Here is a 22,691-nt window from a genome sequence, read left to right on the forward strand (position 1 = left end):
AAGTTCTGTCCGGAGTCAAAACCCCGATTTGCTGCCGGCCACGGCTTTGGAGCTGTAAAGCCTCTCAGCAGCCTGCTGTGGGGTCTGTGATTGGAGGAGCAGGGACTAGACAGCAACTGCTCCAAATACAAATGGCTCCTTGACGAAGACCAGATGGAGTGGCCACCCTTGTTAGGGGCCAGAGCCAGCCTCTGGGTCCCTGCCATCTCCTGTGGCATGCCACATGCTCAGCTCTGCTTCTCCTGCGGGAAAGGAGGAGCTGGCATCACCCTGCCCACAAAGGGGCACTTGCGAAGTTGGGCTTTGAGGAAGGAAATACGCTATTCTCTTCCTAGTCCTTTGTCACAAGTCTGCCTCCCCAAGTCCCCTGGGGAAATGTTTTATGCACATTCACTCCTGTCCTTCAGAATCCATTAGCGTTTCTGATTAACTTTCGCAATGAGTTGAACTGAAAGGGTCCTCCCTGAGCCTCAGTGGACTCTAGACACTAATAACTTTGAAGGCTAATTGGACTTTGGTGGTCTTCAAACACTAGTGAATTAAAAATGCAAACAAAGTCAAATATGGCCCTTGTGACAGCAGCAGCTTGCCTGCCTCCAGGAGGAGCTCGGAGCTCTTGATGTCGGGGAGCCTGGCCTCCAAGAGGAGGTGCTGGGCAGCCTCCCCCACCCCGCCCAGCACTTCCTGGGGACCACTCCCTTCCTGGGGTGCACACCCCTGCTCCATGCTGCAAACCCTGCCCACTCCCACTGCCCCGAGCGCCCAGCCCTGCCTCCCCCCTGAGCAGTGCTGCCGGTGGCTCTGAGAGGCTCAGGGCTGCTCCGGGGCCCAGCCAGCATCTTCTCGTCCCCCAAGAGGCCAAGGCACCCCTGGGAGTGGAGCCCTGGCAGTGGATCATTGTAATTCTGCAGCTGTAGCCATTTTCATTTTTCAATTATCTCGAGAGGACCAGGCCAGCAATATTTATATACCGGCTTTCAATTCAGAAAGGACCAGTGACCAAAATAATGAGAGAAGGATTCTCTCGAACAGTGTTTCTAGCCTTTCCATTAAATAGTGCTGTGCGATTTGCCAAGCTTTCTCTATCCACTTAAAGCAATCAGGAGAGAAATGAGAACTGAAATGTACCTTCAAGAGGTGTTCCTCAACGAGTGTCAGGCCGCCACAGGGCTCCAAGGGCAGAACCAGCCAGGAGAGCCGGATTTATGAGAGAAGACGGCTCTCGAGTCTGTCCGGTTCCTATGTCTCGACCTTCACACATGGTTAGGAACAGAATGCCTATTATTATAAGGACAAAACAGACCAACAAGTGACCAAAGGAACCGTAACTACAAAGCAAACCGTTTCCTGCGTGCCCTGGCCACTCTGAGTCCAGGCCCCCTGCCTGCCCACTGCATCAGCATAGAAGCTTCCGGTCCGGAGGGTGAGCTCTGAGGGCAGAGGCCATTGTTTCCATTCCCCGGAACAGCACCTGGCACCTGCCCGGTGCTTGCAAAGTGCGGTTGTCAGGCTAGCTGACGTGACTGGAGAACACTAGTGTCTCCTGCTCTTAATGCCTAACAACTTGCCTCCAGATTACCAGCTCAAAGCAACCTCTGTTAACTTCACGGTTCTGCAGGCTTGACCGGGTACCCCAGTTCTCTCCAGCACCGTCTCTGGAGGCTCTGGGCTTGTTCAGCTTGGTGGTGGTGCGCAGTCCTCCGTGTTGTAGAACTGTTGTTCTGAGGTCCTGCACCCCTGCTGACCACGAACTGCAGCTACCTTCTGCACCCAGCAGGTGCCTGTGTGTCTTTTCCATGTGGCCTTTCCATCCTCAAAGCCAACACGGCACAGCCAGTGCTTCCCATGCTGCATGCGTTCCCTTCTACCTCAGGCAAGAGAAAGCTGCTTTCAAAAGACCACACCACCATCTCTCCCCATCTTGAGTCCAGCTGGTTAGTGACTTGGTTTACACCCGCAGAATCCCTTTGCCACATAAAATAGGAGTCAGTTGAGTCCTTGAGGGCCTTCTGGAATTCTGCTTATTTTTATCTCAGAAGCACTTAGGAGCCCATATTTATAGGGGGATTTTCTTCTTATTTTAGTGATTGGCAAGAAGTCCCCAGGGCAAACTCTGCATGGACAACAAGCTCGGCCTGGGGCATCCCAGATGTCCTCAAAGCAACTCCTCCTGACAGGAGGAGCCAGGAACTTAGGGTTCGTTTCTGGCTACACGTTCCTAAATGCGTATGATTTCGGTCAGCATAGGAACGCTTTGCGTGAATGGAAGCCTCTGTGCCACCCTGTCAGCAGGTTTCCTGCTGGTTGAGATGAGCTTTTCTCAAGCATCAGATCCGCTTGCTGAAGGCTACACCACTGGAAGTGCCGAGTTCTCATGCTTACATACTGGATAATAGAGAAGTCTGGGGCATCTCTGGGACAGGGCTGCCCTAGGGCCCAAGTCAGAATTTTGTATTGGTGTCTCACTGTGAAAGCAGAGAGACATAATGGGTTCTAAGTCATTTGTTGAATGTCCTTTACAGCTCTTTCTTCAGATATAGCCAGGCATTTTAGCATTGTACCTCCACATTTCTTCTTTTTATTATCACTGGGTTCCTAAAACATGGTGTAAACCAAATCTTCCTATCTAAAATATGGGTCTACTGACCTGTATGGGAATAGCACTGTGCTGGGCCACGTCCAGGAATCAGCCAGAGGCCTGTTGCATCATGAGAAAGTGGAAGCTTGGCTCATAATAATCTTGCAGGTGACAGCAACAACAACAAAGCTTTAATGCAGTAGTTCACACCCATAATCCCAGCCATGTGAGAGGCCATAGGTAGGAGGATTATGGTAGAAGGATTTTGTTCAGACCAGGAAAAAAATGAGACCGTTTCTAAGATAGGACTGGAGACATGGTTCAAGTGGCAGAGTGCCTACCTAGCAATCACAATGCCTCAAGTTCACACCCCAGTAGAGCAAAAAATAAATAAAGTGTGTGGCTTAATCCATCTTATGGCATAATGCATCAGAGAAGATTATTATTTAAAGGGAGCTTATAGCAAAGACTCCTGACATAGAGAAAACACTATTCATTCCTTTTTCCTAGCCACGTTAACAATCCGCGGACAGTGGCTTTAATGAATATGCGTTTTTCCTCCGGCAGTTCTGGCACAAGTGAGCTGGGTCTCTGCTCAGCATCTCACATGGCTACAATCCAGATGTCAGCCGGTCTCTGTCGTTTCCTTGAGGTCAGAGTTGTGTTTTATCTGTCCTTAAGCATCTTACAGATGCTTAAGGGAAGAGATGAGATGATAAGGGAAGGCTATGAGTGTAGGTGAGTGTCGCTGCTCATTTCATCATTGAAGACATCCATGTGCAGCTGGGAGACAATCAGTGACGAACCCTAAGCCTGTGAAGAAAAGTCCATAGGTACTGTGCGGCCTTCCAGGAAAGTGGCTCGGGATCTTTGCGGTTCTCTCCTGGGGCCGTTTAGCCACCATGAGACATGACAGACCACAAGTGTCAGGAGACCTTGTTGCTTGTCCTGACTGTAGTCTGGGCACTGGCACGCACTGGGCAAGGGGCAGGGAGACCATCCAGTATCCTACAGTGCACAGGGCAGCTTACACAGCCAGATGTTCCCAGCTCAAAAAGCCAGTCGTGCTGACACAGAGACACCCCCACACGCCACCCACCCACCCCCTGTGGAGCTCCTCAGGCCTTGCTCCCCGGCGTCCATTTTCTGCCAGAAGTCATCTCATCGCCCGCCACACTGGCCCTCAGCCCCCATCCCTGTGAGCCGTGGGCGTGCAGGATGGCTGTCCCGCTGCCTGTGTGCTCTGTGAAGAGCAAACGCACCACGCCATTCAGGAGCCGACAGCGGCCCTTGCCTCTCATCGTGAGTTAGTGACTTCTGGCTCGTGGCTAGCCTGTGTTCCGGAGAGAATGCCGGTGCAGGGACCGGAGAGAAGACAGGGTGGCTGCAAGAAGTAGCCAGAAGTAGGCAGAATTGAAGGCAGGAAGCAGCGACCGTGTCTGCTAAGAGACACCGGGTCTGAGGATTTCTGAGCAGCAGGGAATGACCAGCCTCTAGCAGTGCTTTCCCAGCAGAGCTCAGAACGGCAGTCCTGACTGCTGTACCCAGCGGCTAAGCAAGCTATGCTGTTGAGCACTGGGCAAATCCCTCTTGTCTGTTTTGGATTCCAGGTGGAGCCCAACACGAAAGTGTTTCCGGCCGTCTTCCTGCAGCCTACGAGCACTGCTCTGTTTCAGTTTGAACTTGGGAAGCTGAAGGTACTGTATTTCCCAGGTGCTGTAACAGTCACAAAAGGAGAATGCAGCACTCACTGAGGCTTAAGGGGGAAATCACAGGCCTGGGAAGCCCTCACCCTTCTCCTTTGTCTCCCCTGATTTACCTGTGGGAGTCGCGTGACAACCTGCACTCTCATCTTCCCCTGCTCAGCGCTCACTGGGTTACTGAAATCTTTAAGAGCTGGGGACTTGGCTCTGTGGTGGAGCACTTACCTAGCACGCACAAGGCCCTGGTTTCTGTCCCCAGCACGGCAAAAGCAGACAACAACCAAACCAGTGAAGCCATCCCCATACACCTCATTGTGCAAGGTTCTAATCAATGCTGAAAGGCCCCCCGGGGGTTTTAGAACCTAGGTCTCTAGCTCGCACTGACCCTCTTGGGTATCAGGAACGACATGATAGTCCGGCGACTGAAAATCTCCACGTCGCCTGTGTCTTTTCTCTGACGCTTTTCCACCCCGCCCAGAATGCAATGCCCTTGTCGGCGGCTATATTTAAGAGTGAGGAGAAGAACCCGGTCCCGCAGTGCCCACCTCGGCTGGACGTGCAGACCATCCAGCCCGTGCTCTGGAGTCGCATGCCCAACAGTTTCCTGAAGGTAGAGACGGAGCGGGTGAGCGAGCGGCACGGCTGGGCGGTGCAGTGCCTGGAGCCCCTGCAGATGATGGCACTGCACATTCCCGAGGAGAACAGGTACTGGAGCGGGCCCCAGGCCGGGGCGGCAGTGGGGCTGGGGCCACGCGGCCCCAAGGGGAGCCGGGGAGCCTCCTGTTGGGCACTCTCGAGTAGGCCCGCGGCGGGTGGGCAGCAACAGGACAGGAGAAGGTCGGAATGAGCAGAAAACGCAGAGGCCAGTCACACGAGCCAAGCTCAAGGGTCCCCAGATGCAGGAGGAGCAAGAGCACTGATGAGCTAAAGGGAGGCGGGGCCCCCCCGCCCACCGGGACCGGCACACGCATAGCGGAGGCCCGCGGGCCTCTGGGGTCGGGAAAGATGGGAGCTGGATCGTGCTCACCATCCTCAGGCTGGACCAAGGTGCAAACGTGTGTGTTTTCAGTTGAAAGAGTGCTCTGGTTTATGGTAAAGTGGTGGACTAACAGAGCCACGCCCCCTGAGGTACGGTGTGTCGGGAACCTACCACAGAGAGAACAGGTAGTCCAGGGAAGGTGACTCGTGCCCATAACCCCAGCCGCTCCAGAGGCTGAGACTGGGAGGCTGAAAATCCATGAGACCCTAGCGAACAGGCACAGGAACGATCGTCCATGCCTGTCATTCCAGCTGATAGTCAGGAAGTCTAAGTAGGATTGTGACCCACGCCAGCCCTGGCAAAAAGTGAGACTTTTCAAAGAACGGGAGATCCATCGCCTGCCAGCAAGTGCAAAGCCCCGAGTTCCAATCCCAGTGCTGCCAATGATTGATAACAAAGTCAATATTTATGACCTTGTCTTACATCTAAATCGTTTTCAGTTTGAGGGTTTTATAGTTTTCTCTAATCAGGGAAACTTTCCTCTTGTGTCAGCCAGTATCTCAAGTTTTTCTGTCCTTTGGAGAGCTTTGGGTGAGCAACGGTGAGCTGCAGTTAGAGCGGGTACTGAGAGGAGAGGGGAGACTCTCCCCGCCCCGCCCCTGCGTCCCGCACTGAGCTCCTTGAGGTCCCGGGGCCCGGGGAGCTGTCTGATGCCGTGTGCTCCCCAGGTGCGTGGACATCCTGGAGCTCTGCGAGCAGGAAGACCTGATGCAGTTCCACTTCCACACGCTGAGGCTGTACAGCGCCGTGTGCGCCCTGGGGAACAGCCGGGTGGCCTACGCGCTGTGCAGCCACGTGGACCTGTCCCAGCTCTTCTACGCCATTGACAGCAAGTACCTCCCGGGCCTGCTCCGCGCCGGGTTCTACGACCTGCTCATCAGCATCCACTTGGCCCACGCGAAGGAGAGAAAGCTAACGATGAAGCACGAATACATCATTCCCATCACCGGCGCCACTAGGAACATCCACCTTTACCCCGACCACTCCAAGAGGCACGGGCTGCCCGGGGTGGGGCTGCGGACGTGCCTCAAGCCGGACTTCCGGTTCTCTACGCCGTGCTTCGTGGCCACCGGCGAGGACCAGCAGAGGCAGAGCCCCGAGATCCCCCTGGAGATCCTCAAGACAAAGGCACTGAGTATGCTGACGGAGGCCGTTCACGGCAGCGGGGCCCACATCCGAGACCCCGTGGGGGGCTCTGTGGAGTTCCAGTTCGTGCCTGTGCTGAAGCTCGTTGGAACCCTGCTGGTCATGGGGGTGTTCGATGACGATGATGTTTGCCGAATCCTCCTCCTGATTGACCCTTCTGTGTTTGGGGAGCGAGGTGGGGAGACAGAAGAGGGAACAGAAAAGGAGGAAGTGATGCAGGTGGAAGAGAAGGCAGTGGAGGCCGGGGAAAAGGCCAGCAAGGAGGCTCCCGTCAAAGGCCTGCTGCAGACCCGCCTGCCTGAGTCCGTCAAGCTGCAGGTGACTGGGTGGCAAAGCTGTGCACGGGGAAAGGGCCGGGAGGGAGGGAAAGGGAAGCACGCTAGCAGGGAAGGACTGTGGTGCCGCTGGTCCCGTCGCTGAAGATACAGCAGAGATGGTAAAGAGCTCACAGGAGGTTCTCAAGCTGACATGGAGTGCGCCCCTATGTCTCCCCAAGCCAGGTCAGAATGCTCTCCTGTCAGTAGGTGGGACACTTTGAAATGTTGAGAAGGGCTTCAGGAGAGTGCTTCCCAGTGAAGGGTTTGCCCTTCCTCGTCAACGGCAGGACCCAGGAGCTCACTGAGAGGTAGATGTCCAGATGGTCGGGGAACTTCGGCTGCGGGGTAACCCCAAGGCCTGTGAGCCAGCACCCCCGTCCCCTGCGGGGCCCGGCGCCTGGCTCAGCCGCTGAGCTGAGGTGCTCTGTTACCTGGCATTAACCTAACTGCCACCGTGCCTTAAAGTCCCTCCAGCCCCACCTCACCCGGCACCGCCGTGACTGCTACCTTGGGGATACCAAGAAAACAGAGAGGAATAGCGTAGGACAGTCTGCCCCAGGCCTGTGAGACCCGTCAGCCATTCCTCCACCTCCGTCCCTGTGTCTTGCCATTTACTGGTTAAAGAACTTGCCCAGTCAGAAAACAAGCAGAATCTTAGCTTTATTATTGATCCACTGTCCTATTTATGACAAAATATAACAAAATGTTTTCATAAAATAACATGAAGCTTTCTGTTACAAAATATGTTCTAGTCGAGTAATTTGCATTCTGCTGTCTAATGTGATGGGGTTTATAGGTGGTCAGTTAATCAGAACATTGGGTTATGAGGAGAAATGTAACACTTTATGTACAAAATCAGCTTGTTATTAAAACATGCAAATGTGCCATTCTGAAGTAGGGCCAGGCCCTTGACCTTGACGTGAGTAGAGATTCCCTGGCACGTGGCGTCCTGCCTTTCGCATGTGTGACATCTGGGATGGAGCACCTGTGACTGCCAGTCGGGGGGTTTTAAGGTAACCCCCAGTGGAGCGTGCAGTCCTCTGCAGCATGGACATCTCCGTCAGCAACGGACCGCACCCCTGATAGAGTAACCGTCTCGCCCTGTGCGGAGTGCAGGACAGCCTGGTCACCCGCATGAATTCCCCGGGGCAGGTCCCTGCGGCGGTTCAGCGAGGGAGACTGCAGTTGGAGAGCAATCTGACTGCTGAACCCTGCTGAACCGTTACGATTTCCCCCAACTCCCTTCGTCGTTCAGCCTTCTTTTACAGGGTGATACGATACTACAACTCCGCCAGGACACAGATGGTGATGAGAACAGGGCAGGGAATGACAGCAAAATACGGGGCAGGGAGCCAGCATCTCCACTTCTGCCCTCTGGGACTGGAGGTGCGGGAAGGAGTCATTGCACACAGGTGTTTTGTACCGAGCTTCCTTACAAATGCTGTCTTTAATGAGCTCGTTTTCCTCTTGGTCCCCTCCCTAGCCTAATACTTGGACAGCTGGTCCCTGAATTCTGGTAGACTTGGATTCAAGTAATTGCTTCTCCGTTACTTGAGTGGTCTAAGTGTCAGTGCTGTCATCTGTAACGTGGGAGTGCTGGCCACCGTCTTTGCCGGGTACCTAAAGCGCGGTTCTGACAGAGCGCCTGCCTATCTACTCTGTTACAGATGTGCGAGCTCCTCAGCTATCTCTGTGACTGTGAGCTGCAGCACCGGGTGGAAGCCATTGTGGCGTTTGGTGACGTTTATGTCTCCAAGCTGCAGGCAAATCAGAAATTCCGCTACAATGAGCTCATGCAGGCGCTCAACATGTCTGCAGCCCTAACCGCCCGGAAGACCAAGGAGTTCCGCTCGCCCCCTCAGGAGCAGGTGAGAGCCCAGTTCTCAAGGAAGAACGTGAACCCCCACACATGAGGGCACCTTTGGGGTGTCTCAGGCAGCCTCCGTGCTGGGGAGAATTAAAATACTGACCTCAGTGTCCAGAGGCAGGCCTTGTCCTACCAGTGACATACGAAGAATAGCGCCCAGTTATTCTGTGTGCAGTTTCCAAACTCTGCGTATGGCCAGGATTCCTTTACTAATGAGTTGAAGGACAGGCTACCGTTGGGATTCAACTGTCACTTCAGCTAGGATCTGCTTCTCAAGATTACTGACAGCCTTTCCAGAAGTTGCTGCCTTCTATCAGAGATGCCCCGAGTTTGGTCAGAGTTATATCCTGGCCCATGAGAGCTAGAACAGTCTTGCTCATTACCCAGTGGCTCAACTCACAGAGCTTCCCCACCCGCTGAAGCTGGAGCACTGAGCTCATTAAATGAACTGTCTGGCATCCCAGGTGCCGAATTAGTTCTTTGCTGTCCCCACTTGTGCCTAGCCTTGCCCTGGTGAGAAAATTATCAAGGGGGGGGGGGGGAGGGACAGTCTTGTACAGTGATGGTTTCCATTGATCCCTGCTACTGAGCAGCTCTCCTTGTCCCTGCAGGCCAGTTAGCCACTGCTCTTAAAGCTTCAAAGGAAAAGAGATCTTCGAATCTTAATATATTTAATAAGCAGCCTAGCCATGGATTGCAGTCAGTATCGTTAACACTACTTTATATTAATGGTGCCACTACAACTCCAGTTGTCTAAACTGTTGTCTAGAACAAAGATGTTTTTATTGGCTTAAGAAGGGACCACATATCTTGGATCTTACAAGCGTCACTTGAATGATGCCAAATAAAAAAGCTTATCACCCTTCTGCTGGATGCACACTGAGAAGGCTCTTGAGGTCTGTTGGGACTGGTCATGGCCCTGCTGGACCAAGCGCGGGTGTTTAAAGGGCTTCCCATTCCCCCAAGAACTGCTCGTGAAGGCTTCGCAAATGCAGAGGCTGCTTTTTAGACTGGCAATGCATGGGAATGTTCCTGTGCCTTTCTGTACTTTATCTGTGAATAACATACTGATTACAATGGTGGCGTTGGCTTCAGGCTCTGGTTTGGGGGGGGGGGCGGGGCGGGAGGGAGGCAGCTTTGATGTCCACCTTTCTTTTTCCTGTTCTGGGCTCAGGCCTTCTTTATCACCTCCTTCCCAGTGTTCTAAACAATCCTCTGAGAAACTATTAGAAACTATTGCATAAGAATGTAATTTAGGTTTTACCCTAATGCTAATTACACCAGCAGTTCCTGGAGAACATAATAAAACTATCTGGTCCCCTCCCACAGGCCTCAACTCAGCTGTCTAGGGTAAGGCTCAGAATTTTGCATTTTTCGCAAGTTTTTAGGTGATACTAATGCTGCTGGTATAGGGATCAAATGAAAGGAGGAGCTCTCTTCAGAAAGCCACCTCGGGTGTGGGCATGTTTCAGTGCTGGCCTTATTCTTTGCTGTAATAATTTCAAAGTTTCAGGGCTCACAACAGGCTAGAGATCATGATCTAATTTCAATTTTGTGCCTATGATAATTCAGTTTCCCACGATGAAATCCCTGTGAACAATTAAAATACACTTAGAAAATGAACGACAGGGCAAAAGGAGAAGGTGAAGGTAGGTGAGTGTGGCCAAAACACTTTATGAGCACGTACAAAAATGCAACAGTGGTGCAAGTAAACAGAGGGATGAGCAGAGAGCGTGGTGGGAAGGGTGAGTCTGACGAGAGTACATTGCATCTATGAATATCTGGACATATCAAGATGAAACCCCTGCTACAAGTAATTCATGTTATTTTAAAAATCCAAATAATAAAATAAAAATGAAAGAAGTCACTAACTGCTATGAACCTCAGCTGTCCACCCGCCTCTCCTCCCAGAGAGCCTAGCTCTGGAAGATATCTGCCCATATGAGTCCCTGCATTAGGGACTAGGAACTAAAGGACCTGGGAGGTGTAGCTCAGTTTCAGAGGTTAGCAACTCTGAACAACTAGGAAAATAACACACATGGAATTAGAAGCTTTGAAGAGAAAGTAAGAAGTTTAATCCCAGTAGCCAGGGTATTCAGAATGATGAAAAAAAATCATTGAGGATTATAACTTTAGTGCAAAAGAAAGTCAAACTGAGGTTAGTGACAGCCTTTACTTCTAAAAGGCCTTTGTTAAAGGGCATGACCTGCAGCTGAAAATACCACTTTGTCTTTAGTCTAGCTTTCTTTCTTTTTTTTTTTTGCCAGTACTGGGGTTAGTACTCAGACCTTGTGGTTGCTAGGCAAGCACTCTACCACTTACGCCACATAACCAACATACCCAAGCCTTTTTGCTTTTAGGTTGATTTTCCAGGTAGAATCTCACACTTTTCTACAGGCCAACTACGGGCTGTGATCCTCCTGACACCGCCTCTCGTGTAGCCAGGATTATAGTTGCACAACTTCACGTCCAGCTTCGCTTTCCATTTTACAGCCTGCAATTCGATAGCCCTCTGCTTTCTTCGTGTTCCAGCAAAGGAACACTTTCTTTCAGTAAAGAAATTCATTTTTTTTCTTCTTGTTCTGAAACCAGATCTTATATTTATTTGATAAGGAACTTACCAGTACATATTGTTGATGTAACTACTATAGTTTAATATCCCCCAAAAACCATAAAGATGACTCTTCCAACCTGTTTAATGGATATTATTTTAGGACAAGCACATAATCTTAAGTAAAGCTCATGGTTTAAAAACAGGGTGTACAGCTTTCCAGCCTACAAAATCCTTGGCAGATGGAGGACAGACCCCCTTTACTTGGTGCTAGGTTACCATGACCGAGGCAGTCATATGCACAAGACTTTCTCTAGGTGTTTTTGCAGCTGCTCCAGAGGTTCCCAGATGTTCCCTGACTGGAGATTGTGGGCATGTCCCAAAGTTCAGGAACCTGGCTGAGACACAAGATAGCAGCTGAATTTTTACTGATCTCTGACAGCAGGGTTTTCCGTGGTTCACAGAGGCAGCAGAACGCGTGAGGGCCTTGCATGTCTTCACCTCACCTCAGTGGTTGTGAGATTTACAAGCATGGTCTGTGTGCGCTGCTCTCCGGAGGTGCAGTGGCTATGAGAGGGGCCGCTCGGGCTTTTCACCTCAGCTAATGAAATACAACATTAAGATTTCACAAACTTTTTTTTTTTTTTGGCCAGTCCTGGGCCTTGGACTCGGGGCCTGAGCACTGTCCCTGGCTTCTTCCCACTCAAGGCTAGCACTCTGCCACTTGAGCCACAGCGCCGCTTCTGGCCGTTTTCTGTATATGTGGTGCTGGGGAATCGAACCTAGGGCCTCGTGTATCCGAGGCAGGCACTCTTGCCACTAGGCTATATCCCCAGCCCAAGATTTCACAAACTTTTTAATGTTTCAAGTAGAATTCCATATTATTGTGTGTGTTAATTTTTAAAGTACTAATCTTGGGCTGGGGGTATGACTTAGTTATAGAGTGCATGTCTCAGACAAAACCATTAAGGAAAAGAATGATACATTGATTGGAGAATGTAAAACCTACGTGTCAGAAACAGACCCTGTGAACAATATATAAAGCTCACTAAAATCTATGAAGAAATCTGGAGTTTATATTACAGAGTTAAAACCTAGAAGTCTGCAAAACACTTGCCAAGTCATTTTTTTTTGACACGAAGATAAATATTTATTTGACTCATGTACTTAAATACTATATTTAAATTACATTGTCTTCTAAATAGCTTAACAAAAGCTTAATGACCATCAATTAAGAATTCAAAACAGCATGCTATTTCATTAAGATTTATACAATTACTCTATCACCTGGTAGAAACCAGACTATATTTTAGGGGAGAAAGTAATGAAGAAAGAGGAGGAAGGACACAGAGTGGTAAACAGGAATTAGTAGAGGTAAAGAAATATGACAGAACATCCAGAAACCAGAGTGTGGAAGAGAGGCATCAAGACAATACATATAACATAGTAAAATACCCATAGCTTCCCAGTGTGGTTTGTAAAATTTTAGCTAATAGAGATTTTTGAAGATGTGGTAAATCTAAATTATCTCATTTACCCGATAAGGAAACTGTAACCTGGTGAAAAGTGGTAACTTGTACAGGTTTGTTGCAGATCAGGACTACATACCAGGTGTGGCTCTCAGCCACGAGCTGTCATATTTCCTCTCCTGTGTGAACTCTCTATTTCCAAAGGAGAATCTGCAGTGTGACACTATAGAACTTATCTTCATCATAAATCTTCATTGTTTATATATTAGCTATTCAAACCTTCTCAAATAAAATAAGTTTTACTTTCTGAATAAAGGTGATCTCCATTTTCATAAGGGCTCCTATGCTATGGTTTGTATTATCTACATGGCATATTGCATTTCAACCAAAAGATTCCCATCATTGTTACATTTCTTAGGTGTCTACATGGACATGACATCATTGATTATTAATGAAGAGTTCATTAGCATCAAGAGGCCAATGAAAACTTTCCTCACATATGAGTCCTCTGATGCCTTGTAAGGTTTGTGCTCCGACTGAAGGCTTTCCCACATTCATGACACTGATAGGGTTTCTCTCCTGTATGAGTCCTCTGGTGTACCATGAGGGATGAGTTCTTAATGAAGGCTTTCCCACACCGATTGCATTCGTAGGGCTTTTCTCCGGTATGAATTCTTTGATGCTCAATAAGGTATGCACTCTGACTGAAGGCCTTTCCGCATTCGGTGCATTCGTAAGGTTTCTCTCCAGTGTGAATAACCTGATGGACAGTAAGGGATGATCGTCCAGTGAAATGTTTCCCACATACCGTACACTCATAAGGTTTTTCTCCAGTATGCATTCTTCGGTGTTGAGTAAGAGAAGAATTCTTGCTGAAAGCTTTGCCGTACTGATTACATTCCCAAGGTTTCACTCCAGAGTGAAGTCTCTGGTGTTCTATAAGGTACGTACTTTGGCTAAAAGATTTCCCACACTTGTTGCACTGGTAGGGTTTTTCTCCAGTGTGATTCCGCTGATGTAGAGTTAAAGTTGAGCTCTTGCTAAAGGCTTTTCCACATTCACTGCACTCCTAGGGTTTTTCTCCAGTATGACTCCTCTGATGAACAATAAGATGCATGCTCTGGCTGAAGGCTTTTCCACATTCATTACATCCATAGGGTTTTTCTCCTGGGTGTGTTCTCTGGTGCACAGTTAGGTTCATGCTTTGTGTAAAAGCTTTCCCACATTCGTTGCATTTGTATGGTTTCTCTCCTGTATGAATTCTTTCATGTTGAATAAGGGATGAATTTTTGTGGAAAGCTTTTCTACAATCTTTGCACTGATAGGGCTTCTCTCCAGTGTGAGTTCTTGGATGAACAGTGAGATTCATGCTCTGACTGAAGGACTTCCCACATTCATTACACTTGTAGGGTTTCTCTCCAGTATGGATTCTTTGATGTACAGTGAGGGAGGAGCGTTCAATGAAGTGCTTGCCACATACATTACACTTAAAGGGTTTCTCCCCTGTGTGAATCCTCTGGTGCTTAAGTAAGGATGAGCTCTGGGTGAAGGTTTTCCTACACTCATTACATTCATAGATTTTCTTTCCTACAAACGTTCTCTGAGATTTCATGAGTTTTAAGTCAGAATTTTGTTTCACATCTCTTCCATGTGAATTCCAATTATGGGGCCTTTTCAATATAGGAATACTTTGAGGAGTATCAAGGATCGAGCCCTGATTGGAACATCTTTCAAATTCATTATCTCTGAACATGCTTCTCTCAGTATAGGTTTCCTTATGTATAAGTGCAACTTGGCCCAGATGTCTGTCCTGCTCCCTTTCTAACCAACTATCAGGTTCCCAGGTTGAATTCCATACTTGTTCCCTTTCCATTATAGTCCTATGTGATAAATCTTCAGGAATGTTGGGATTTGGAGTTGATTCTCTTGTTTCAAGTCTTGTCTCCCAGTCTGAGTTCCCACGGGCCGAGGCCTAGCAGCCATTGCCTTTGCTGTCCTTCCCGTGGGGTCCTCCCTGTGGGATCCTTTCTGTAGGATCCTTCCTGGACTGTCCTTCCTAGAGACTGTGTAGACTCCAAAGGAGATGAAGCCAAGGGAGGGCAAGGAAGCAATGAGAAGGGAGACTCCGGCAGCTCTGCGGCCCCGGACCCGCGAGGGGCGGAGGACGCTCTCCCCGCCCATCCGCGGCCGCCGGCTCTGCCCCTCCGGCCGCTCTGGCTTCGCCTTGCGGTCAGCGCTCCTCCTCTGGAAGCCTCCGAGATCAGACGCTGCCTTCACCCCGGTCCTGAAGGAGCCATAGCGGCCGGCGGACACACGCAGCCGCGCCCCAAGTCATTTTTAAAAGGATAATTACCTGGCACAAAGAAAATAAAGGAAGAACATAAACAGAAGATTTGTAAAATGTGAAATCAAATTGGTCTTTATGTGTAGAAAAACAAAGTTCAGCCTCAACAATTAAATTTAGATTAAAGCAGTAGGGATATGACATTTTTCACCCATTAAATTGGAAAATGTTTGAAAATGTGTTGACTCTCATTACTGTAATGGAGATGGCAGAGTAATACACACATGTATAAATTTGGTGCTGATGCAAATTGTAGTGAGTATTCTGGAGAGCAATTTGGCAATTTATATAAAAATCCATTTTAAAATACCAGCCTGTTGCTCCACTCATTTTGCTTCTAGGAGTTTATCCTAGGATAATGATCAGGCGTGTGAACAAAATGTATATCCAAAGGGACCAGGCACAGTGGCTCACCTAGCTACTTGGAAAGTAGAGCTAGAAGACTCCGGATGGGAAGCCAGCCCTTGCCAAAAAAGAAAAAAAGAGTTTGTGAAACCCCCATCTCAACAGATGAGCTATGCATAAGCTGGGTGCCGGTAGCTCACACCTGTAATCCTAGATGCTTGGAAGACTGAGTTTTAGAAAATTGAAGTTCAAAGCCAGCCCAGATAGAAAAGTTTGTGCAATACCAACTATAATTAACCAGCAAAATATCAGGCTGGAAGCTTGGATCAAGTGGTAGTAGCATGCCACCTATGAGCCAGAAAGCTGAGAAAGATCACAAGGCCCCGAGTTCAAGTTTTCATACTGATGAAAAAGGAAAAAGAAATGATAGATTGATATGGTGCCCATGTCTGTTATTCCAGCTACTCAGAAGATAAAGGTGGAATGGTCACAATGTGAGGCAGTGTAGACAGAAAGACATGAGACCTGATCTTGTGTTTTATCTGCATTAGTAAAAATAACTCACATAGAAAGGACTGAGGCCATGCCTCTAGGGACAACACTTGCCCAGTAAAGACAAAGCCCCAAGTTCTAATTCTACCACCAAAAAAGATGTACAACAGGAATTGCAAAGCAGCTTTATGAGGACATTTTAAAAAATACCCTAAATATATGTGGTACATATTTTTACCCATTTGCAGAATTAAATCAATATATCCATTAAAAAGCAGGGTGTTGGTGGCTTATATCTCTCAGCCTGGCTCTAAGAGGCTAAGAACTGGAAGATGGCAGCCCAGGCAGAAAAATCTAAGGGACTCTATTTCCAACTAGCCAGTACAATACTAGGGGCTGGACAAGTGACAAGTAATAGAGCACCAGCCAAGCAAGCCAGCCAAGTGAATAGCATGAAGTCCCAAGTTCAAGCCCTGCCTGGTAGCAGGAAAAAAAAATCAAATTAAGAAAATGTTCAAGACAAATCAAGTGGAAAATGAAGATTTTCAGAAAGATGTCTAGAGTATGATCACAGCCTGTGTAGACACAGAGGGTACTGGATGGTCATGCAGCCTGTGTGAACAGAGTCTGCAGGGTATTGGATGGACACGCGGCCTGTGTGGACAGAGTCTGCAGGGTATTGGATGGAAATGTGGCCTGTGTGAACAGAGTCTAGAGGGTATTGGATGGAAATGTGGCCTGTGTGAACAGAGTCTAGAGGGTATTGGATGGATACGTGGCCTGTGTGAACAGAGTCTAGAGGGTATTGGATGGACACGCAGCCTGTGTGGACACAGAGTCTGCAGGGTATTGGATGGATACGTGGCCTGTGTGGACACAGTCTGCAGGGTATTGGATGGACACGCAGCCTGTGTGGACACAGAGTCTGCAGGGTATTGGATGGATACGTGGCCTGTGTGGACAGAGTCTAGAGGGTATTGGATGGATACGTGGCCTGTGTGGACACAGTCTGCAGGGTATTGGATGGACACGCAGCCTGTGTGGACAGAGTCTAGAGGGTATTGGATGGACACGCAGCCTGTGTGGACAGAGTCTAGAGGGTATTGGATGGAAATGTGGCCTGTGTGAACAGAGTCTAGAGGGTATTGGATGGACACACGGCCTGTGTGAACAGAGTCTGGAGGGTATTGGGTGGCCACAGTAGTTACCTTTGTATGATAGGGTCACAGTAAATCTTCTTCTTTAGATATTTTCTTAATTTTGTGCGGTTGGTAAATTACTCTTAAAATCAGAAGGAAAAAAACTGAAAGCTACTGTTATATACCAGCCACTTTTACCCTTCCCACAAAAAAAAAAAAAAACTAAGCAAAATTTGCAAAGAAAATAGTGGCTATGAATAGTGATTACAGAGGGCTGGGATGGGGAAATAGGAGTCCATTATTTAATGGATGTAGAGATCCAGTTAAAAGTAAGGAAGGATTTCTAGATGGACAGTAGAAATGATTGCACGAAAATGAGAATGTACTTATATACTTAAGAAAGATTACCCTTCTGTGTGTTTGCTGGTCCTGGCCTTGAATTCAAGGCCTGTCCACTGTCCCTGAGCTTTTGTGCTCAAGGCTAGCAACTCCATTTCTGGCTTTTTTGGGGGGGGTTTTTTGTAGTTAATTGGAGATAAGAGTCTCATAGTCTTTCTTGCTTGGGCTGGAAACTCAGCCTTCTGAGTATCTAAGGTTACAGGCATGAGTCAGAAGTTCCCTGCTGGAAATGATTGCCTTTTAAGTTATAAAATTACACCACAATTTTAAAAGTCTCTTTCATGATAAAAAAAAATTTTTTTTTAATCCATTTATTCTCAGGAGGACTTAAAGTCTATTTTTCCCTATAATAAACTTATATATTTTACTTTAAAACAAAGAAGGATCCTGTTAAATGTCTAAGAAAGATCTGAATCTCCTCACTGACATGGAGAACTAAAGAGTCGTTTCTTTTCCACCCTCCCAGATTAACATGCTTCTCAACTTCCAACTGGGCGAGAATTGTCCCTGCCCAGAGGACATCCGCGAGGAGCTGTATGACTTCCACGAGGACTTGCTCCTTCACTGCGGTGAGTTGTGGGTGGAGGACAGGCCAGAGCCAAGGGGCCCCTGCGCTGCTTCCCTTCCTAGACAGCCAGGGGAACCAGTTGTTCAAGAAGAGTCCAAACTGCCTGGGTCAAAGATGCTATCACAGGAAGTGGCCCTGGCAGGTTGTAAGTGACTGAACACGGGTCTCCATAGAGAGAAGGACGATGACTGATTCTTACATACACCTGGCCCAGCTGTCTTACAACTGAGACTGTGCTCCCAGAGCAGCCAGGATGTACGACATGGGATTCCAAGCCAGCAGTCCCACTGAATACATTTTGTGCTGGTCTTAAGTGTCTCAGCATTGCAGTGCTGGTCCATGAGCGGCTGGAGTAATGTATGAGAAAGAGCCAAACTTCATGTGAAATAATGAATGTTAAAGTGCTTCTTGTACTGGAATATAGTGCTCTAAAAGTGCTCTGTTAAGGTGGTGAAATTGTGGATTTCTTCTAACCATTATCCAAGGCTCTACTGTGTCAAATTTTTTAATGTCTCTTTGGGGGGAAAAAGTGTTTCTTGACTCTTTTCAAGTATGTTAGGAAAAGTTAAAGCCCTAAGATAAATGTGTCTGAGACACAGAAAATCTCTTTTTACAAACCTTTCCAGAAGGCATAATGCCATCTCTTCGTGATGCTTCAGAAGGATAGGGAGCTGCATTCGTATGTTCTTTCTTCTGCTTGGGGTTTCGTGTGGTATCCAGGTCTTCCCTCTGTTCTGCGGCTTGCTAGGTGTTCCCTTAGAGGAAGAGGAGGAGGAAGAGGAGGACACCTCCTGGCCAGGAAGACTTCGTGCCTTGGTGTACAAAATCAAAGGTCCACCCAAGCCTGAGAAGATGCAGCTGGCAGAGGAGCAGGAGGAGCAATGCCCTGGTAAGTCATGAGCCTTCCCACACCCCTCTCCCAGCTCATCTTTAAGGCTTGCTGGAGGCGCCTGGCTCTCCAACGTGCACTGGGCGGCGGGGGGGGGGGGTGGATGGGCCAGAGCGTCACAGCAGCTGTGTGGGCCTTGCCTTCTCCCTGCTGCTGACTATGTTATGTATGATGACTGTCGTCTCTCCTCCGGTTGAAGGAACTGACCTTCAGTCTTCTGAACCCTACGGTTTCAATGGCTTGGCGTCTGTCTACCTGGAAATCCTGCATTTCTCCCTCGTTGCCTTCTTTTACCTATTGTCATTTTCTATCACTTTTGTTTAGGGTTTGTTAATACAGAAAATTTACCTGCTGAAGAAATAAAATGATAATAAAAGGGGGCTTGTAAAACATAGGTACTTTCGGTTTTGAGTTCTCGTACTAGTAGCCTAGCTAGCACACTACAGGACTTTTACTTTCTATTTTTCAATACAGAGACCTGCCCAACTTTATTTCTGTAATCCTTACCTTATGGATAATGCCTACCATTTTGACCCAAGTTGAAACAAGATCTTATTTTTTTCCTACAGGGAAGTTGACTAAACCATTAGCGTTTCAAGAGTAAGACTGTCTGAATATTATATATAATCGATCTTCTCCTTGCTAGACTCAGCAAATGTATCATTTTTAGAAAGAAGGAATTTCCCAATTTCCCAAGTTTAATGTAGCTTTTATCTTGCCCCATGTTCTTAATCATCTTGGAACACACTTTCAAATTGCAGACTAGAGCAGTAGACTGTCAGAACAGGATAGGTTCATCCGAGAATATCACTTTGGAGGCTCATACATCTTACTATCTATTACATTGACCTTTTATCTTTGTCAGACTGTCTCTGAAGGGAGTGCATCCTCTCTATTTGTCAGTGGGAGCTTTGAAGCACTGGGGAAATGTGTGGGAGTTTTGTCACTGGCATTCTTGGTCGATCCATCAGTTACTGTGGAAGGGCAGGGTTTAGGAGATCGGAGCATCTGTTCCCGAAAGAAGGGAGGGAGGGAACAGAGGAAGAGAAGGGAAGGCAAGGCACAAGAGGCTATGGAAGAGTGGCTACGAGCCAGGGAAAGTGAGCTAGCTGTCTTTAGAAAGGAGGAAGGACAGGGGAGGAAAGGATTGTCTCCTAGAGCCTTCTGAAAGGAGTGGACTTTGCCACGTCTTGACTTGGGTGCAGACATGGGTCAGACTTCTGGTTTACAGAACTATAAGAAAATAAACTAGCATTGTTTCAAGTTCCCAAATGTATGGTAACTTGCCATGATAGCAATAGAAAATGAATAATACAGACAGCAGCAACAAAAAGTGGATTCTTGGCAGAGGCAAGGTTGACTATCTTGACAAGCAGTTGGAGATGTAAGAAAGAGGCAGATGTTAATTAAGAGAACCTTCATGGAGTCTGAGGTGTGGCCATTTTCATTTACAGACATGGAGACCTGAGCAGCAGAAATCAAGCCTTATTTCCACTTAGTTCCGTAGTGGTCGCACAAAGATTTTCCGTGCGCACCTCATTTCCATTGACAATGCCACCTGGCGGGCAGTAGGCATCATTAGTCCTAGCGTCGGGGTGAGACCGTGGCGATGCCAACGTGTTCAGCCATGTGCCCGGTTCCAGGATGGCAAAATAGAGACCACAGCTGTGAATCTGGCTTCCGTCAGGTGTATTGCAGTAATGGACATGTAGCACGTACTGTGCAGTCCGTTTCAGGAATGCTGGGCCCTGCCTTTTGGCAGACTGTGCTTAGAGTTTGGTGCTCAGAAGATAGGAACTCTCACCACTGTCGAGACCTCCGGTATGCCAGGTGCTCTGCGAGACACTCACATTCCATCCTCACAACAAACCACAAAGCGCCATCACCTCCAGGTCAAGATAACCCAACCTGAGAGAAGCAAGATTATTTGGACAAGTTAATGTAGCAAGTCAGAAATGGGCTAAGATTTGAACCATTTTTATATCTATCGCCCATGGTCTTGCCAGACACCATTCAGGGATGCCTGTTTTTCTCCGTGCTGATTAGATAGACATAGAAGCGAGACTGAAAGCCGCTGATTATTTTGCCAAGAGAGTAAATACTGAGGTCTCGGGACCCAGAGTCCGCCGTGGCTCCATCTTCCTTTTGAAGGTCTTTCTCCTAACACATGAGCAAACATCCTCCGCCTGTCTGCTCTTTTCCCCACCATCATCACCAGTCATTAATCTCCTCGATATTTGGAGACAGTGATTATGAGGCTCGTTGACTGATTTCCCAAACAACAGGCTAATTATCTCATCGCGATGGATGAGACCCCAGGGAGCTAGGCCGCCGGACTGGCAGGATCTGGCCGTGAACCTGGGAGTCGAGTTTTGCTCATGGCCGAGGGTGAGTGAGTGTCCAGCTAGCTTGGGAACTAGTCCTGGGATGAAGCACCCGCTCCTGCAGCCTGCCCTGAAAACCTACCAGTAGGCCCTGGGCCCGCTTCCTGGAGTCCACCCGCTGCTCAAAGCGGGGGGCTTCCATCCCAGCCTCTGCCTCTGTGCAGCTCGCCCCCACGAGCCTCCGCAGTCCACTTGCTCACGAGAACCTTGTTCATCAAATCCAGGTGTTTCTCTGCCCACACAGAATTAGGCTACGAAGGGTCATCATCATTGAGGAAATGCTTTCTCTCCCATTCTTGCAGGATGGCGAGGGGGTGGGATGTTAGTTCCGTGCAGCCTGACAGCGTGAGGGTCGAATCCCAGTTCCATGCAGCCTGACGGAGTGAGGGTGGAATCCCAGTTTGGTGCAGCCTGACAGTGAGGGTCGAATCCCAGTTCCATGCAGCCTGACGGAGTGAGGGTGGAATCCCAGTTCCGTGCAGCCTGACAGCGTGAGGGTCGAATCCCAGTTCCGTGCAGCCTGACAGCGTGAGGGTGGAATCCCAGTTTGGTGCAGCCTGACGGTGTGTACCACAAGGAGGCTGCTCGAACACCTCAGCTACTGACCCTGAAGCGAGCAGTGTGGATTCCAGCATGGGTTTGAACACAGGCTCCGGTCTGCGGCGAGGGGAGCCTGTGTAGGAGGAAAGGAGGGGTCATGTCCAGAAAGTGAATCTGGAGTGGGCTCTGCTCAGCTGCCCGTGGGGCCCAGAGCTGGTCTGCTTGCTGTGGCCTAGGAACACACTCAGCAGAGCCCTTCTCCCCCCTGCCACCCGAGAGCAGGGTCCAGCTTGTCCTCAGGCTTTTCTTTCATTTCAGAGCCCCTGTGACATTCCCAATGGCCCCTTGAGGAAAGAGACAGAGTGGTTCCTACTCCAGAGCCAGACCCAGAAGGGCACTGGGAAATAGAGAAATTAGCCTAACGAACTCTCCAAATATCAGTAGGTTGAACTTTCCCCCTGCCCTTCCCTGCCGACACGTGGTAGGTGAGCTTGGCCTGAGGGGAGGCCCTGGGGCTCGAGCGCAGAGGATGGAGGCCTTCCCCAGTCACTCTTCCCGGCTGTCAGGAGCGAGTCACGGACAGCGGTGTGCGACCCCTGAAGCCAGACACCTCCTTCCCCCACCAGCCATCCCGCCAGCCCTCCCCCAGGCCATCCAGGGGCCCCAGCTCTTCTCCGCTGATTAGGGGCGTGCACTGATGCAGCGATAATGGCCACTCACCCCCTCAGTCGGGAGCCCCTGCATTCTCAGCATTCGCTTCTTCCCGTCTCAGGGCTCAGAGCCAGCGGCATAATGCTGAGACGAGGTATTAAGATGTGGCGGTGGCCGCGCTCTCCACACCGGTCCACTAAACCCAGGGAAGCCGCGGGCTTATTGCTTTAATAAATTGGAGTTCGGGGTTAGGATATTAAGCCACAACTT

General features: G+C 48.9%; 1 protein-coding gene across 1 annotated transcript in view; it reads left to right on the forward strand.

Moving 5' to 3' along the window:
* Ryr3 (ryanodine receptor 3) overlaps nt 1-22,691 on the forward strand; it is a 369,516-nt gene that overhangs the window by 222,113 nt on the left and 124,712 nt on the right. The window contains 6 exon segments of the mRNA XM_048333185.1: nt 4,189-4,275; nt 4,760-4,986; nt 5,989-6,784; nt 8,451-8,651; nt 17,856-17,958; nt 18,706-18,846. Of these exon segments, the coding sequence (XP_048189142.1) occupies nt 4,189-4,275; nt 4,760-4,986; nt 5,989-6,784; nt 8,451-8,651; nt 17,856-17,958; nt 18,706-18,846 (1,555 nt within the window).

The sequence above is a fragment of the Perognathus longimembris genome, chromosome 23, assembly GCF_023159225.1.
Source record: "Perognathus longimembris pacificus isolate PPM17 chromosome 23, ASM2315922v1, whole genome shotgun sequence".
NCBI classification, from domain to species: domain Eukaryota; kingdom Metazoa; phylum Chordata; class Mammalia; order Rodentia; family Heteromyidae; genus Perognathus; species Perognathus longimembris.